At 49.5% G+C, this 16,902-nt stretch overlaps 1 protein-coding gene across 6 annotated transcripts in view; it reads right to left on the reverse strand.

Moving 5' to 3' along the window:
* Positions 1 to 3,599: 3,599 nt before the first annotated feature.
* Positions 3,600 to 16,902, reverse strand: part of FAM3D (FAM3 metabolism regulating signaling molecule D) — a 36,168-nt gene continuing 22,865 nt past the window's right edge. For 4 of the 6 annotated variants that reach the window (XR_012489723.1, XR_012489725.1, XR_012489727.1 and 1 more), the window contains 5 exons: positions 14,436 to 14,486; positions 9,961 to 10,045; positions 9,100 to 9,226; positions 5,971 to 6,336; positions 3,600 to 5,261 (listed from right to left, as the gene is read on the reverse strand). Coding sequence is in view for 1 of the 6 variants with exons in the window: in XM_019724121.2 (XP_019579680.2) it covers positions 6,247 to 6,336; positions 9,100 to 9,226; positions 9,961 to 10,045; positions 14,436 to 14,486 (353 nt within the window). In the remaining 5 variants the exon portion in view is untranslated. The other 2 variants (XR_012489726.1, XM_019724121.2) reach the window with 2 other exon arrangements.

A 16,902-nucleotide genomic window follows, 5' to 3' on the forward strand; every position in this document is an offset into this window, starting at 1 on the left:
CGTAGAGTGGATGAAGAAATGATGGAGGAGGATTAAACAAAATACTCTTAAATACAAAGTCAGACAATTAAGTTCATGAACTTGTTGCAATGATGTTGCTAACCTTTTTTGCATAACACATTTTTTTTTTTTTTGTAAGGAGGGCGCAGCTCACAGTGGCCCATGCGGGGATCGAACTGGCAATCTTGGTGTTATTAGCACCATGTTCTAACCAACAGAGCTAACTGGCCACCCCTAACCTTTTTTGATACCAGAGGGATTATTCGTTATGAATTTGTACCAACTGGAAAAACGGTTAACCAAGTTTACTATTTGGAAGTGCTGAAAAGGCTGCAAGAAAAAGTTAAGACGACTGAACTTTTCACCAACAATTCATGGCTCTTGCATCACAACAATGCACCAGCTCACATGGCACTGTCTGTGAGGGAGTTTTTAGCCAGTAAACAAATAACTGTATTGGAACACCCTCCCTGCTCACCTGATCTGGCCCCCAGTGACTTCTTTTTTTATCTGAAAATAAAGGAAATATTGAAAGGAAGACATTTTGACGACATTCAGGACATCAAGGGTAATATGATGACAGCTCTGATGGCCATTCCAGAAAGAGTTCCAAAATTGCTTTGAAGGGTGGACTAGGTGCAGGCGTCGGTACATAGCTTCCCAAGGGGAGTACTTCCAAGGTGACCCTGGTGATATTCATCAATGAGGTATGTAGTACTTTTTCTAGGATGAATTCATGAACTTAATTGTCCAACTCGTATATAGCGTTCTTAACTGACTCATCGCAAGTGCGCCCTGCATGGTAATTATTAATGCTGTTGTTTTTGTTGTTGCTGCATGTCTCTCAACACCCATGCCCCCCCCAGCCAAGCAAAATGTGATGCTTCCTTCTGTCCCTTCTCCTGAGTCCAGCCTTTGCCACGGCTGCTCCCAGTTCTTTTTCTCCCTGTTCCAATCATGGCTAGGGTACAGCTTCTGATTTCCTGTAGTAAGAAGAGTGTTCACAAAATTGTAAAGGGCAATGACTAAGTTGGCAGTCAGCCAGAGCCGTAAAAATGCCATAAGTCAACCTTGAAGATCAAACTCCTTTGGCGGCCATCCCCAAATTATCCACCAGCTTGGCTGTTGGTGGGATGGGAGGAGATAAAAAGAATTTTACACATTTATTAATTCTTTCCCATCTGCTTGGAGTCTTGCTGAGATATGACTTATGAGCTGCACTGAAAGCCTGGTTGACTGGGGGCCTCGAATGGCTGAAGGTCTGAAGCCAGGCTCCTGGCAGGATGTGGGTCTGAAATGCAACATTTGGACCCCATGCTATGGGCAGGAGGAATTGGGGTGGTGGCCCTAGAGTCTAGCACAAGGCCTGGCACAGAGGAGGTGCTTGTAATACAGACACAATGATTTATGAAATGACAGCTGGTGGTGAAGTGCCAAGCACCAGGTGTTTCCGGTCCAGCTTTGCCCTTTCTCACTGTGTGGCCTGGGCACTGCTCTTAGCCTCTCTTTCTCCATCTGCAAAATGGGGATAAACATTTTAGAAGGAAGCAAGGCTTGCAAAATGTGGGAGGGTTTTGAAACGAGGAGTTCCAAATCTCTCAAACCCACGCCCTCTCCATCTTTCCCAAAGCAAAGATGGCAGATAAATGTTGACTCAGAGGTTCTGAGCAATTTTCAAATGTCTTTGGAGGCATTCAGGAGGAAGAGGAGGATGGGGGAGAGGAGGAAGAGTGGGGGGTGGATGCTGTTTACCTCAGAATAGTTTTAGGGCAAGTGTTTCTGAAGAGTCTTTTTCCCTAGTGATGGAGATAGATTGGGATTCCAATCCGTATTCTGAGGCTCCTTAACTGTATGACTTTGGACAAGTCACTTGTCTTCTCTGAACCTCATTTTCCTCATGTGTAAAAGGGGATAACAATGGCCCCACTCCATGGGGCTGAGAGGATGAAATGAGGTAACTCATGCAAAACTGCACAGAGCATATTTGGATAACAGCAATTCTTCATAGAAGTTAGGTGTTGTTATGATGCTGTTTGTAATAGTGATGGTAAATCCACTGCCCATTGGGAAGTCCCAGGTAAGCAGTCCATTAAGCACAACACATTTCCCAAGAACTGGCTGGACTGGGGAAACCTTGCCACTCTTCCCTTTCTATCTTGGGCTGCCACCCACTGGCGAGGATCAGAATTACAGCCTCTGGGAAGACCCTGTGGCTGAGGGAACAGGTAGATAGTATTCCCCCTCTTCTCCCCAACCTCACTCCCTGGGCGAGAGAAGAGGCATGTTGGTGGGGAGGGGGTAGGGAAATACAAGCCCCAAATTCTGAGGCTATGAATAGCTTGCAAAGATTCCTGAAGGCTTGTCCAATCCGATGATAAAAAAATCAGTCCTCAAGTCTTGTCCATTTTACTTCCTGAATATCCCTGGGACTGGTCCCCCTTTTCCCATCCCCATGCCATCTCCCGGCCACCACTCTCTCTCCATGGATGATACAGAAGCTTCCTCACTGGCCTCCCTGCCTCCAGTCCCTTCTCCATATAGCAGTCAGGAGGAATTTGTAAAAACCGCAAATCTCTCAGTGTGTCCCCCATGGCCCCTGGACAAAGTCCCAGCCCCCGTGCCCAGCGCACAAGGCCTTTCAGGCTCTCTCCCCTGCTGCCTCAGCCCGTATCACCTGCGCTCTGCCTCCTCCAGGCATCTCCAGCATCCAGGCCTTTTTCATGCTGCGTTTCCTCGACTGGCACACTGCTCCTTCCGCTCTCTGCCTGTGGAACGCCTACACATTCCTAAGACCGACTGTGGATGCTGCTTCCTCCAGAATGCCTTCCCTGATCCTGCAGTTTTTCTCCTAACTTAGTCCTTATCAAGCCATATTGCTTCTTGATCTGTGTCCCCCCTAGACGAGGAGCAGGGACTGTGCCTGGTTTCCTTCACTGTAGTACCACCAGTGCCTGCCCAGTTCCCGACACATAACTGGTAAGTAGTAACCGTTGAGTGAGGAAACTGACTCTTAATGGGTAACAGACTCAGTGATATAGACTAAGCCCTTTGCAGTCATTTTTTTGGACTCTCTGTCCTGCCCCAATCCTGAGCCGACCTGGGGGTCCCTATACTGGCCAATAATGCTGGGAGTCTGACTGACGTTGCCACTTTGCGATGCCCACCCCAGGGTGGGGCAGGGTGGCTGGCTCTAGAATGCTGTCTCCTTGGTGGGTTTTGGTGGTACAGCTGATGGTTTATTGGGCTCCTTTTCCATAACCCCATCTGGAGGCTGAGCTAACTGAGCCCTGTGCCTGGTCCAGGAGGGAGAGGTGGAAGGGGCATAACCCGCAGTCTCGGCCTCGTGTTCCCAAGCGTGCACCAGCACACGGCCTCTCCCTCAGGCTCCAGGTGGCAGCGGCAAGGGCAGATCCCTCCCTCTGAGCTTTTCCTTACAGAGAACTGACCTTTTTATGACAACAATTGCTGCAGACCAGTGCTCTTGTCTCCTAGTCCCAGCCCGCGGCTCAGTCCCATGCAGGGAGCCATGCCCACGGCCTCTCTTAGGAGGGGTTCCCCAGGAGCCAACTTTGGGATGAGGATTCTTGTGCAGGTAATTTATTAAGGACTGGCCCCTGGAGTAGACGGGTAAGGGCGTGGGGCAGCAGGATGGAGAAGGGGAAGCAACCAAGCAAGGGGAGGCTTTCAGGCAAAGTCCCGGCTTCAGTTTGATCCCACGGGAACTCTGCAGTGTAAATGAAGCCTCATGGTTGTCATGCCCCAGGGCAGGGAGCTGGGCTTTCACAGTCTCAGCCAAGCAGTCATTAGCTGTGGCCTATCTTAGAAAGACAGAAACTCTGGCACTTCCTGGCTTGTCTTCTTTGAGCCAGGAGCAAAGCAGTAGCCTGAGGGCAGTTCTCCACAGAAGAGTGCAGACTGACCAGTTTTGCTGCCTTTCCAAGCTCCCCATCTCAAGATCCTTTTTCCGATTCTCTGATTCATCCCATTGACATTTTGCTCAGTCTTCTGTAAAATGTTGTGCAATGCAGCTTCTAGAACAGTACCACGTGTCTTCTCTTACCGTCAGGCGGCCACCCCATGTCCTTGTAAAATAGTGCCACTGCCAAGAGCTGTGCCTAGCCCTGTTCCTGGCCATGAACTCGCTTTGGCCGTCCTTATTGGTTCTATTTTAATTTCATAAGGCATTCTTGCTTGTTGTAAAGAAAAAAAAAATCCAAACATGCAGAGGTTGTTTATGGTAATAATGGGAATTTCCTACCTCCTTCGTTCCCAGAGTGGGTATCTGGCCAGATGTTTTCTATGTATTTATTTTTTCGCATTGCCGACAATTGTGGGTGATGTGGCCATGTTATCATATTTAATGCCCACGAGCCCCTGACAGACAGGCCTGGCTGGTCTTTCTGTTCAGCTACATTGCCTGTGGTAACTACCGGTTAGAACAGAAGTGAGTCAGCTAAGAGAAAAGGGGTGGCTTGGTTGGGGTCCACGGCTTTTGGAAGCCCCTCACACAACTAGACTCAGTTAGTCATGGGGGTGGGGAAGGGAGGGTGTTGGAGTTCAGCGGCAGCCCTTTGTCAGCACGGACTGTCAGGTGTGGGCAGACGGCCTGGCCACTTGGAACAAAATGGGAGGAAAGAGCAAATTTATTTGCTATGTAAAGCTGCCAAGCATTATATTGATGTGGGTGTCTGTGTAAGTGGTTTGTTGGGGCTGCCAACAAACTTCCCCTTTAAAAATGGGTGGCTGGCAGGGTGGCTGACTGGGCTCCTTCCTCAGCCAGTCCTGCTCACAGCTGACCCACGAGGCTCTGAACATTGATCTTGACCCCTCTGCAACTGCAGCCCTTGTCCTAGCTCACCATGGCCCCATCAAAGGTTTCCACTCCGTCCTTGTCGACCCCAGACCTCCTTGGCACATTTAAAGCCCTACCTGTCACCAGGGCTTGGGAACTGTGAGCTCCACTCCAGTGGCATGCACAGGGCTTGGGCTTCTGCTGCTCCACTGCTCAGGGCGTGTGCACTTGGGGTGTGGGCAGCTTTTCTATGAGCCTTGCAGTCTCCCCGGTACACACTCCAGGAGCCTGAGGACCAGCGCTTTCTGCTTCCAGGGTTTGGTCGAGGGCTGGAGGGCCCTTCTCAGAGACCCTATGAAAGGGCCTTAACACCGTCTTTCTTGGCGCCACCATCTCAGTGGGCTCAAGTGGCTGGAGTGGACATCTCTTGGCTGAGGACTCTCTGAGAAGACAAGATGGCCGCTCTTACCTGCATAGGACAGAGGAAAAGCACCCTGGAATCCACATGGGCCCCAACACTAGCAGCCCTCGAACAATGACAGATGGGCGTTGGTACACAGGGATCCCAGCTCTCTCACCCCTGACTAAGAGTTCTCTGGGGTGTGTGTTCTATACTGATTCCAACAGGTCCCCATGGGGCAGCTCCACGTAGCACAGCAGTAGTTGAGTCGACAACACACCCTTTACTGGCTCCTTTTCTTTCTTGTCTTACTTCCCCACCCCCCTATTGGTGTTTTCTTGAATCATTTCCCAAATAAATCCTGGGGGTTGCGCCTGGGGAACCCACATGAAGACAGCTAGGCTGCTTCCCCTGAAGCCTGCTTTAGGGTCTGATTATTCTCTCCAGCCTCTGTCACATCTCCCCACTTCCTCCTCCTCCCCAGCTCTCATCCAAACGGTGGTGAAGACAAAGCTCCGTGTCCAGTCCTCCGGCTCTGTTTCTGTGTATCTCACTCCTTACGCTCGGAACCATGGACTCTTTCAGGCCTGAAGGAAATCCCTGTGAAACCAACCTCTCTTCCTGCTGCTTAGCCAGGTGCCCGAAGCTGTCACAAACCTGTCCAAACTTGCAGCCCAAGCAATCCCAATCTAGACCATTTTGATCCCAGGGAGAAAGGCTGCACACTGAGTGGTCAGAAAGTTCATTCAAAATCAACAAAAATAAAATTTAATTGTACCCAGGTGGGAGCAGTCCATCTTCTCTCAGGGGTGAGTCAGCATTTCCTGAGGGAAAACACACCTGCTCTCTCTATCGACCACCCGCTCCAGAAGGACCCTCTAAGGCTGGCCACTTCCAGGTAGGATGCCTTAGTCCATGGGAGGGTTTTGTTTCCGGTCTCTATGAGGACCTTCAGCACTTTCCATGCTGTGGCTCCTGCTCCCGTCTCTTCCTCCACGGTCCTTCAGCTTCTGGCAGTCCAGCTCACAGCAACCCAGGAAGAGCCACAGGCACCCTACAAAATCTTCTGGGGCACACAGCCCTCCAGCTCTAGCATCTCCGGCCAGCCTTCGTATTTATTCGTGTCTGGGTTGTTCTTTAAGAACTAAAAAGAGGAGAAACACTGACAATGGGGGAGGCTGTTTAGGACTCACACCTGCATTTGCACTGTGCTTTTTAAAACCTAAATGCTTTCACTCAATTCATCCTCACCACTGCCCCATGAGACGGGTAGTGTTGGATAGTACCAGCCCATTTCACAGATGGGGAAATAGAGGCTCAGAGGGGATGCAACTAGCCCAAGGTTTCAGAGATGGGAACAGAGCCTAGTCACTACCTGTCATGGCAGGGGCAGGGGGACACCAAGTGTGGGGGCGGGGCTGGAGTGCTTTAGCCTCTCTCCCAAATTATCTGTCAGCCTCTCTAGGACATCCCAAAGAATAATAACAACAATAAAAAGAAGCATGCCAGCAATTCTTGAATGCTTGCTCTATGCCAGGCACAAGATGCCTTATGTATTTAATCCTCACAATAGCCCTAAGAAGTGCATACTATTATTATCCCATTATACAGATGGGGAAACTGAGGCATAGTGGGCCAAAGTAATTGCTTATGGCCACCCAGTTGGTAAGTAGTAGTGCCACTATGCAATATTAATTAATATTAATAACAAATATATAAAGAGAACAAAATCAGTTAAGATTGTGTTTTAAATGCTCAGGCTTAGTTTCTGGAAGAAAAAATGTAAATGGCAAAATTTACCATTGGAATAATTATGGCTAACTCTTAGGAAAAAAGAATAAATTCTAGATGCAGCTTCTCCAAAACCCAGTTTCCCATGTCTGGCAACAAAAGACACGAAGGTTTCAATCCCGTCATGGTCTTCCATTCATTTTTGGGTAATGGGTCCATCACCTGATCATAAATTTCAGATGAAGGATGGTGCGGACTTTCCTCTACTTACGTGCTTTCTCTTTGCTGTCTTGGCCTAGTTTTGGTGGGTCTGGAAGCTATGCTTTAAGTAACAAGAGCGGCTGCCCTGCCAGTACAACCTCAAGCCCCTTCCTAGAGAGTCCTGTCCCAGCAGCCCCACGGGGACATTCTAGAGACTGTGGCCCACGCCTCCTGTGTTGTTCACCCAGAGGGTCCTCTCTTTTTCTCCTCTAGCACAAGCTCCTTTGTACTATTCCTCATTTTTTAAAAGTCACTTCCAATTACCTGAATACATTCTTTTGAAACCACATACCTACAAACTAGGCCCACGTTTTCCAGATAAGGCGAAAGACCTTGCAGCCCCAGCGTGGTCCCCATCCTAGAGCTCAGCACACGGCCTCTTGACTCTGTCCCTCTGCCTCCAAGCCCCTGCCCCTCCCGGCTGCTGTGTTGCTCATCCGATCTGTGCATCGCCTCCTCCCTGCCTTCTGACTGTTCCCCTGCCACAGTGCTCTCCCTGCTCAGCCAGGCAGGGTGTCCTAAAAGTAATCAGGACAGGCAATCTTTGTGGAGGCAGCAGACCTGGATGAGAAAGAAACCCATCCACATCACGGAGTAGTTCTGAGACCCGAGCAAGCTGGTTAATACCTCTCCAAGGCCCCGATCCTCCTTTGTGAGATGGCATGATTATTGTCCCCACTTCATGGTGGCTGTTAATTAAGAAGACCCTGCAGGGAACTTGCTCTGCCATGCCTGCACAGAGCAAGTGCTTGCTGAATGCTAGGCTTTCATATTATCAATTCACTCTTGTCACTCTCCCTCTTAAGCCTCCCATAGCTCCCCACTGCCTCAGGACAGAGTCCACACTCCTCAGTGCTCCTACATGTCCAAATCATTGACCCTCAGCTCCCCATCCTGGGTCTGGGCAGAGCCGAACATTCTCACCACCATGCCGGGGAAGGCCTGGCCATTTCTCCCAGGATTCAGAATTGCTCTGAGCTGGGAGGCACAGATGAACACTGCTCATGAAGAAGATGCAACACTTTCTGGGGGGCCCCAATCCTCTGCCAACTCCCGCTTCCTCCTGTGAGCTCTCCACAAAGTCTACCTCTGGGTGCCTCCTTGATTCCCTCTGCTTGGGTCACCCCAGTAGTGACTGTGGAGCCCCATATTGTGGACCCCTCTTGACTCCTTTGACACACTCAGGTGGGCTCTCCTGTGTCCCCTTCTTGGTGTCAGTTCACCCTCTCCACAGTGAACTTAGAAGGGGCCTTGGGCTCCTCTGGTCCACACCCTGCCCTTTACAGGTGGGGAGAGTGAGGCATGGGGGAGGAGGGGCGTGGCTAACGTGGCAGCTGGGACCGGAAGCCAGCGACCCGTCCCCTACTCTGGGGACCCTTCCCCCTACTGCACAGGCTTCATCTCTACACCATTTCTCTTTCTTCCAGGCCTCACTTTCCTTTCACCCTTCTTTTCTCCTTTTCCTTCTTTTTGGAACTTATCTATATATCTACACATTTATACAGAGGGTGCCAAAAAAATGTATACACATTTTAAGGAAGGAAAAACCTATATTAAAATTACGCTGATGGTAACCACTTTGAGCACCTCTTGTAATTGCAGAAGTCAAACGTGACTTGTATTCATCTTTTGTTATTGGTATATATCGAGTATTATAATTTAAATACAGTTTTTTCCTTCTTAAAATCTGTATCTATATTTTGGCCCCCTTTGTATATGTCCTTGCAAAATGGTCAAGGCTGCTTCCTGCGGGGGATTAGCCAGTCAGGCCCTTCTGATCTCTGGGTGGATGACAGCCAGGCGGCCCTCCCACACTGTCTTGTGTGTCCTTCCTGTGCCACCGCAGCCCTTGTCCATCCAGCCCTGGCACTGCCCCTCCCCCCACACTGGGATGGGGAGGCCATCAGGAACCCACCTGCTCAAAAGGGCTCTTATTCTTGATGTCTTTGGCCCCTAAGAAGACCCAGCTGTCCCGGAAGCCCAGTTGGTTTGCGTTGGAGCTGCCCAACGCGGAGAAGAGCGCTCTGATTTCATCATTCATTCTGCAGAGGACCAGAGAAGGCGGTCAGGCAGCGGGATGGAAGCAGGGGGAGCTTCCCAAGCTCTCAGCCCCCCTCGCCATGTGCAGAAGCCGCCAAGGTCACCTCAGGAAGAACAGGGCAGAGGGGCCAGGACTCCTGTCCAAAGACCACTCAGAGGGAGCTGGAGAGGTGTTAGAACGTCTTGGCCTCTGTTTACAAATGTAATACTTGTTCAGTGGGAAAACATGGAACATCACAATTAACTAAAAATTACTTACAGCCTCATCCCCCTTGACAGAATCATTGTAAAAATTTAAAATACTTCCTTCATGTCTTTTTGCCCCATGTACTGTGGGATCATACCAGCTCTTTCGTAACCTGCTTTTTTTTTTTTTTCACTTAATACTAAAGAAAGAGCATTCTTCCATGTCTTTAAGTATTTTCCAAATCATCATTTCTGGTTCAGTGTATCCTCTTTTAGGTATGTTTAAGAATATATCATCTATCACCATCTGTCATAAGTTCTGTAACTGGTCAGCTATACTGGACAGGGAGAGTGTGTCCAGTTTTTCACTGTTATAACCAAGGCTGTGATAAACCTCTCAGAACACCACTTTGTGCGCTTGGCTGGTTATTTCCTCCGGAGAAGTTGCCAGAAGATGAAACTGGGGGGGAGAGCGGGAAAGGGCATGCGGGGTTTGGAAGCATTTGGTTTGCTTCTGTTCCCAGCTGGGCAGGTAGAGGTTCCCACTTACTTGGTCCCTGGGTCATCATAGGAGGCCACGAGCACCAGTATGCCGTCTGGAATTCCTTTAAGGAATTTCACCAGGAGCTCAACATCTAGGGGAGGAAGGAAAACAAGGTGCTGGTCATTTAGGAGAAAGACTGCTGGTCATTCTCATTCTTTCTTACCGCCCTAATGACCCAGGAGTGGCCTGGACAGGCTCACACCAGGCTCCATCAGAAGCTGAGGGGCCAGCAGGAGGCGGCACCCTGGGGTGGGGCTCCCCAACCTACGGAGCCAGGGTATCCTTATTTAGGTGGTCTGGGGCCGGCTCTGTTACCTGAAAGTTCCCCAGGCCATTCTGACAGGTAGCCTGTGGTGAGAACTACTGGCCTAAGGGCTGTTGGCGGCTTCCACTCAGGGCATGGAGCCGTCACCTCTCAGGAACTCTGGGCTCTTTGCACAGCTCCCTCCACCCCCTTCTACACCGGTTAAGAGCCCAGCTTGTCTCTGCTGACTTATTTAACATATAATATAGTTAACATATAATATTATATTAGTTTCATGTGTACAACAGTCATTTGACATTTATATACCTTATACCATGACAGTAATCATGTGTCACCATACAAAGTGATTATGATATTACTGACTATATTCCCTGGGCTGTGTATTCCATACCTATGACTTATTTATTTTGTAACTAAACATTTGTACGTCTCATCCCCTCTACCTTCTTCACCCCTACTCCCCTCTCCTCTGGAAGTCATCAGTTTGTTCTCTATGCCTGGGAGTCTGTTTCTGTTTTGTTTTATTTATTTTGTTTTCTATATTCCATATATCAGTGAAATCATACTGTATTTATTCCATTTAGCATAATACCCTGTAGGTCCATCCATGTTGTTGCAGATGGCAATAGCTCATTCTTTTTTGTGGCTGAGTAATATTTCATTATACGTGTGTGCGTGTGTGTGTGTGTGTGTGTGTGTATATATATATATATATACACACCATATCTTCTTTATCCATTCATCCAGTGTTGAGAACATAGATTACTTCCGTATCTTGGTTATTGTAGATGACCCTTCAGTGAACATAGGGGTACATACATCTTTTTGCCTGGATTTCTTTGGAGGGCACACCCACTGGACTGCAGGCAACTGGGGTCACTGGGAGAGAACACCAGACTCCGACAACTCTCTAGCTTACATCAAAGAACAAGCTCTATTTGCATCTTTAACACCTCCCTGCACTTGCAAAATCTCTGCATTTGACGAAAAGCAGGCCTAGATGTGCACCTGGTGGGGAGGGGTGGGACGTGGGGTGGGGAATCATTCCCTGCGCACGTCTAGGACACTGATTTGTTTCTGTTGTGCTTATTTTTATGATTAAAAAAGCAATAATTACTTTCTACTTAAGGCAATGATATAAATTCTGTTAAAATATATTTATTTGCTTAAATAAGTGAGCCAACTTAAAAGAAAATACTGAAAATGCTGATGGTTCTCTGGATATGGTGTAACTGTGCAGGGGGCTTTTGAAGGTTGACGTATGAACAAGACTGGCCTAGTGGGTAGAGCAGGGGCTATATCTGCCAAATGAGGAAGATTCATAGCCCTGCTCACAGCAGTTTTGTAAAGATCAAATGTGATGATGCCTCTGGTCATATAGTCAGTCAGTACACTATAATGGAATTACAATTATTAGCATGATTGGCTACATAATTTTTGGGGTCCAGTGCAAAATGAGAATATGGGGCTATTTGTCAAAAAATTACTAAGAATTTCAAGACTGTGACAGCAGAACTTCAAGCCAAACATGAATTTCCTCTAAGTGTGGGGCCTGTGTGACTGCCCTGCCCACAGGCCACTTACCCAGGAAGTGGCCCTGATTGTTAGTATTCTGTGGGGATGCTTTGGACCTAGGAGAAGAATTAAGTCCCTTAAGCAGGGCTGGCTGCCAACCAGTTCAGTCATATAGAGGCTTCCGGTCAAGAACCACAGCTGCTCCGTTAGTGAAATGGCCCTTGAACTCTTGAGATAAAAGAATGAGGTCTGAAAGTACCATTAATTTATTAGCAGATATCAAGATCCGGCTCTTCTCTGGGATGGACAGTGGATGATCGGAGAGGACAGTGTGCCTTCTGTGAATTATCATTGCACTTTAAAAAGTCATTGTCTATCTTCTTTTGTCCCTGGTGGGAAGCGGGCAACATGTTCTCAAAATGCTTCTGTTTCTGGTTCCCCATCAGCCATGATTACATCCAAGTTTATAATAAAGCATTATAAAACAGTTTCATCTTTTTAATTATTTTTCCCCCTTTTCATTCGGACAGATGACCTCCTTGCTTCTGAATCATGTAGACAGAGTGAGGGAGGACGCAAAGGAAGGGAGAAGACTAAATGAGCGTCCCTGGGCCACTCCACCAGCCAGGCGGGCCCTTTCCACTGATCATTGCAAGTTACTATTTAAGCCTCACAGCAATCTGAAGTGTACACTATGGTTATATCTATTTTACAGATGTTGAAACTGAGGTTCAAGAGGTGTCACCTGCCTCGGGTCATGCAGCCTGAAGTCTCTGACTCCAGAGACTGGGCCTTTTCCATAACCCTGGCACCAGGCCACACAGAACATCATCAGGGGCCTGGACAGAGAATAAATGAAGGCCTCTGGCCCTCGGCCCACGGCCTGCCCCCTCTCTTCTCACCCATCTCCTGCACCAGGAGCACTGCATGCCCACAAAGGGATACTCCAGTCGGCCTGTGTAAACTCCATCCACGCCACCCTCCCCTGCAATAACAGCCACCCCTGGCTACCCCTCGGTCCTCGGGGTGTGTCTGCAGCTTGGGGGGCACACCTGAAGAGGCCTTCATGGGCCCTGAGGCAGGCTCCAGGTTGGCATATCCCCTGGTCGGCAGACCCCACCAGTGAGGTGGGAGGCAGCTGGAGGATGGCCATTGTGGGACCCTCTGAAGCCCTGGGTTGCCCACTCCAGCTGCCCATCGGTAAGGGCGGTGCTGCAGATCACCTTCCAAACATGCCCCAGTTGTGACTTCTGGGAAGCACTTCCCACATTTCAGCCCCTCCTCTGTCTGCAAAGCCCAGAGGCTTTCTGCTCTCTGCTACCTGGTGGCTTTCTCCCATCTTGGACTCACGTGTTTAGGTGGATGTGGTAAGGTAGGTTTTCCCTAGAGGTGGAGGCAAAGATGGGGGACTCAGGGAAGAAGGGAGCCAGTTGATTGGCAGCAGCCTGACCCTTCCACTGTGCGAGGAGCTGGGGTGAGTGGTCACATGCTCGGCAACCTGTGATGCTTGAGCCCAGAGCTGGCCCTATGGTAAGATCCCGTGGACATGGGAGGGAAATGGAATTGAGCTGGGCTCCGAGAAGTGGGCTGAGCTGAGTTCACGTGTCTCCATGGAAACCAGTCCTTGTAGGGCCCAGACCTCAGCCCTGCTGCAAAGGGCCACCCTGTTGCTTTTCATTCCTTGTTGAGGCCTGTTCAGTCCTTGTTGAGGCAGGGTTGCCAGCTGGGCAGCAGGTGGCATACTGGGCTCGGGGCTAATTCTATCACAGTTTGAAAAATGTCTGGAGTGTTGGATGAGAGGCCTGCCCCTACCCGCAGCTTTGCCAGGAGACCTGGGCATATAGTTAGTACACTATAATGAGGAAGCTGCCGGTGGGAACTTTGATGTCCTGGCCTCCAACCCAAGTAGGTCAGTGCCCTGTTGCTGGGCTTTGCTCAGGGCAAGGAGTACTGTGACTTTCTAAGAGGTGGCCTTGTGCACAGAGACGTTCAGAAAGCATGTCTGTGCAGACAAGAAAGACAGCTGCAGAAAGATACCGAGAGCTTAGTGCCTCAGAGCTGTCCTTTCTGGGCCCACTAAATATGCCTGTGGCCTTAAAATAAAATAAAATACCTTTTACCTAGCAGAGCAAACTGGGCCACATACCCTCGTCCTTAGCTCTTCAGCTGCACACATGCTGGCCTCCAACTGCCAGCACCAGCATCTCTTTGCCTGAAGGTCTTTGGCCTCCATATTCTGTTTCGCACCTGGGGCTGGCCAGAGTGTGGGACGTGCCAAGCAATCAGGGGTGGGAACCTGATTGCTCCCTCCAGCTCCCTTGCTCCTCTGGGGTATCTCTGAGGCATGTGTTTGACATTGGCTCCTGAGTCCCAGTTGCCTGTAGTGTTCAATGGCTCGATAACACGCCGTACCAGCTGCTGTCCTTTCCCTGCCTCACCTCCCCACTGACATTTCCTGAGATCACCTCCTCCCAAATAAAACAATGCCCTTGCATACTTGTCTTAGGGTCTGTGTCTGGGACAGCCCCAAAAGACAGCTGAAAGGCATTTCAAATGCAGCAGGATAATGTGAACCCCCACCATGCCTCTGTCCAGTTGTCATTTGTGGAAACAAGAACCAAGCACCCCGGCACCCTGATAGCTCCCTTGCCACAGGAAGGAGCTCAGCCTACCCATGCTCAGTGCCAACAGAGGTACCTACCTCCAGCGTACATGTCGAAATAGTCCTGTTTCAGCACCATTCCCGTGGTTCCTATGAGAGAGGGATGAGAGAGGCAGAACTATTATTTCCTGTAATGTGTCATTCTGCTTGTCATCTTGTGGAAAATTACTAGTCTTTAGTCTAAGGTCTAAAAATAGAGTAATAATGGAATAAAATCAGGTCCTGTAGAAAGCATACAGGACTAAGTATGTGCTCAGTAACTGTTGGGCTGATCTGAAAGGTACAAGAACATAACCAGTGTTATGCCTTTCCACTCCCTAACACACGACTTAGCACTTTGACATAAATTTTTGCATCTGTGCAATGGGCTGTGGGAACTAAATAAGATGTATTTAAAATAGCATACAAGATAAAATTTAGCTGCAAAACAGTAATGAAAATAACTACAATTGTCATTATTATTCCTATCTATTCAGGAAATCTGCAATTTGAGTCCTCTAACTCTTGAAGGGAAAGCGTTTTTTATTGGGCCGAACTGTTCTTAGTGTCCTGAGTCCAGTAATCTCAATTGCTTTTGTGGGTTTTGCAAAGGGTCCCAGTCCTCCAGGGAAGCGGATGTTCCGGAGGAAAATTGCAGTTCTCACTCTCCGCCACTAGATGGGGGTGTTGCAAAGGGGATAACAGCTCTACGTTTTACCACCCTTCCCCTCCCTCTACGCAGTTTGTGCATTCCTGAAGAGGGTGGGGACAGGGGCCTGGGTCGCGGTGGCTCTTCTGCTGGGTGCAGGGGAGCTCACATTGCAGCCCCCTTCCAGATTCTCGGGGTCACTAATGTCCAAGCCCCTCGGCGTTTGGAAGGGGATGCATGAACCTGTGAAACTGTGATTCTGTGCATTTGTGGATTTTTCTGGAATTAGGGTGAGGAAAGGTAGTTTGAACAGTTGCTCAGAGTAATCTCTGCCCCCTAGAAGGTTAAGAACTACCAATCTAACAATCCTGTTGTTCTGGCTCATTATACAGATGACCCTGAAAGTGGTTCCTTGGCTTCCCCAGAGCTGGCCGCAGTAGGAGCTGTATATACATACTTAGAGGCATTTCTAGTCTAGGGAGGTAGTTCAGTGGAGTTAGTAAGAAATGGAACCAGCCCGATTTGGGTTAAAATCTAGATGCTTCTATTGCCTGTGTAACTTTGGGAAGTCCCTAACCTCTCTGAGCTTCCATTGCTTACCTGGAACATAGGGATACATTCTAGCATTGTGATGAGGTTAAAGGAACTAGGTAGCACATAGTAAATGCTCAACAAATGTTAGCTTTCAGTATTATTAATGGTTGTTTTTATCTTTGGGCTTTGTGAGGGATGAGGAAGGAGCCCCCAGGCTGAGCTGGTCTCATCAGAAACCATTCAAGAGGTCGTCTCTGGCAGTGGCCCACTTGGGGGAAGAGAAAACCTGCAGGTTTCAGCCAGGTCAGCTGCAGCTGAAGTGTTTCCTGCATGCCTGAAGTGTTCTGAGACCAGTCTGAGCTGCCTGCATACCCTCTGCAGGAAGGGGCCAGAGTGAGTCAGGGCTTCCTCTCCTCATGACTTTGAAGGAGGCCCACCCTGCTTGGCCTCCTATCCCTCCCAGCCCCCACCCTTCCTAGGCTCCCAGGAAATTGGCCAGGACTGCCCTCTGACCCCACTTTGGGCAAGGTTCCATCTTTGCTCCAGGCCTTGACCTATCCCCTGACCCAGCAAGATTTCTTGACAGAGGGGAAAATGCTCCTCTAGGGGCAAAGGGTCAGCGTTCGAATCCTACCCTGTCACGTCCTTGGTTATACGATCATGCTACACACAAGCGTAAACTTTTCCCTCCTGAGCGTCCACTGTGCCATTTTCTCATCTGCCCTGACTTTTGTCCCAGGAAGTGGCTCTTAGATCCAGGGAAATGGCCTCTGTCCCTCATCTAAGAGCCAAAGGCAGAGAGGAGGGTCTCGGCTGGGGCCAGACCACCTGGTCCTTCCTGGATCCCTATAACCCACCCCCTCCTGAAATGTGTCCGTGTTTCAGGCTTGGCCTGCTATTGGCCTCCGTTTATCGCCTGCTGGAGATGCAGGGTTAGTGAGAATCGGGCCTCCTCTGGGGTCTCCCTGCCTCCAACCTCCCTACTCCAGACCAGAAGGAAGTTTTAGGAATCTGGGGCTGGGCCCTCATGTCTTACTCAAACCCTTTCCGAGGCTCCCACTGCCCTCTGCTTCACGTCCACACTTCTTAGCAAGATGTTTAGCCCCTCGCCCTCTGGCCCTGCCGGCCTCCCCAGCCTTGCCTCTCACCACTGCCTGCTCCCTTCCATGCTGCAGCCAGAATCACCCTGTGTGGACCCCCAAGTCCCTCTCGTCCCTCCTCCCTTCCCTGCTTCCTGTACAGTGTTGACCCTGCCTGGAAGGAGCCCCCCCACTCTTCTTCCGGCTACCCCCTACCACCCTACAGGACTCAGCTGAGCACCGCCTCCCTCTGGAGCCTCCCAGA

This window comes from Rhinolophus sinicus, linkage group LG10 (genome assembly GCF_036562045.2).
Source record: "Rhinolophus sinicus isolate RSC01 linkage group LG10, ASM3656204v1, whole genome shotgun sequence".
In the NCBI taxonomy this organism is placed as follows: domain Eukaryota; kingdom Metazoa; phylum Chordata; class Mammalia; order Chiroptera; family Rhinolophidae; genus Rhinolophus; species Rhinolophus sinicus.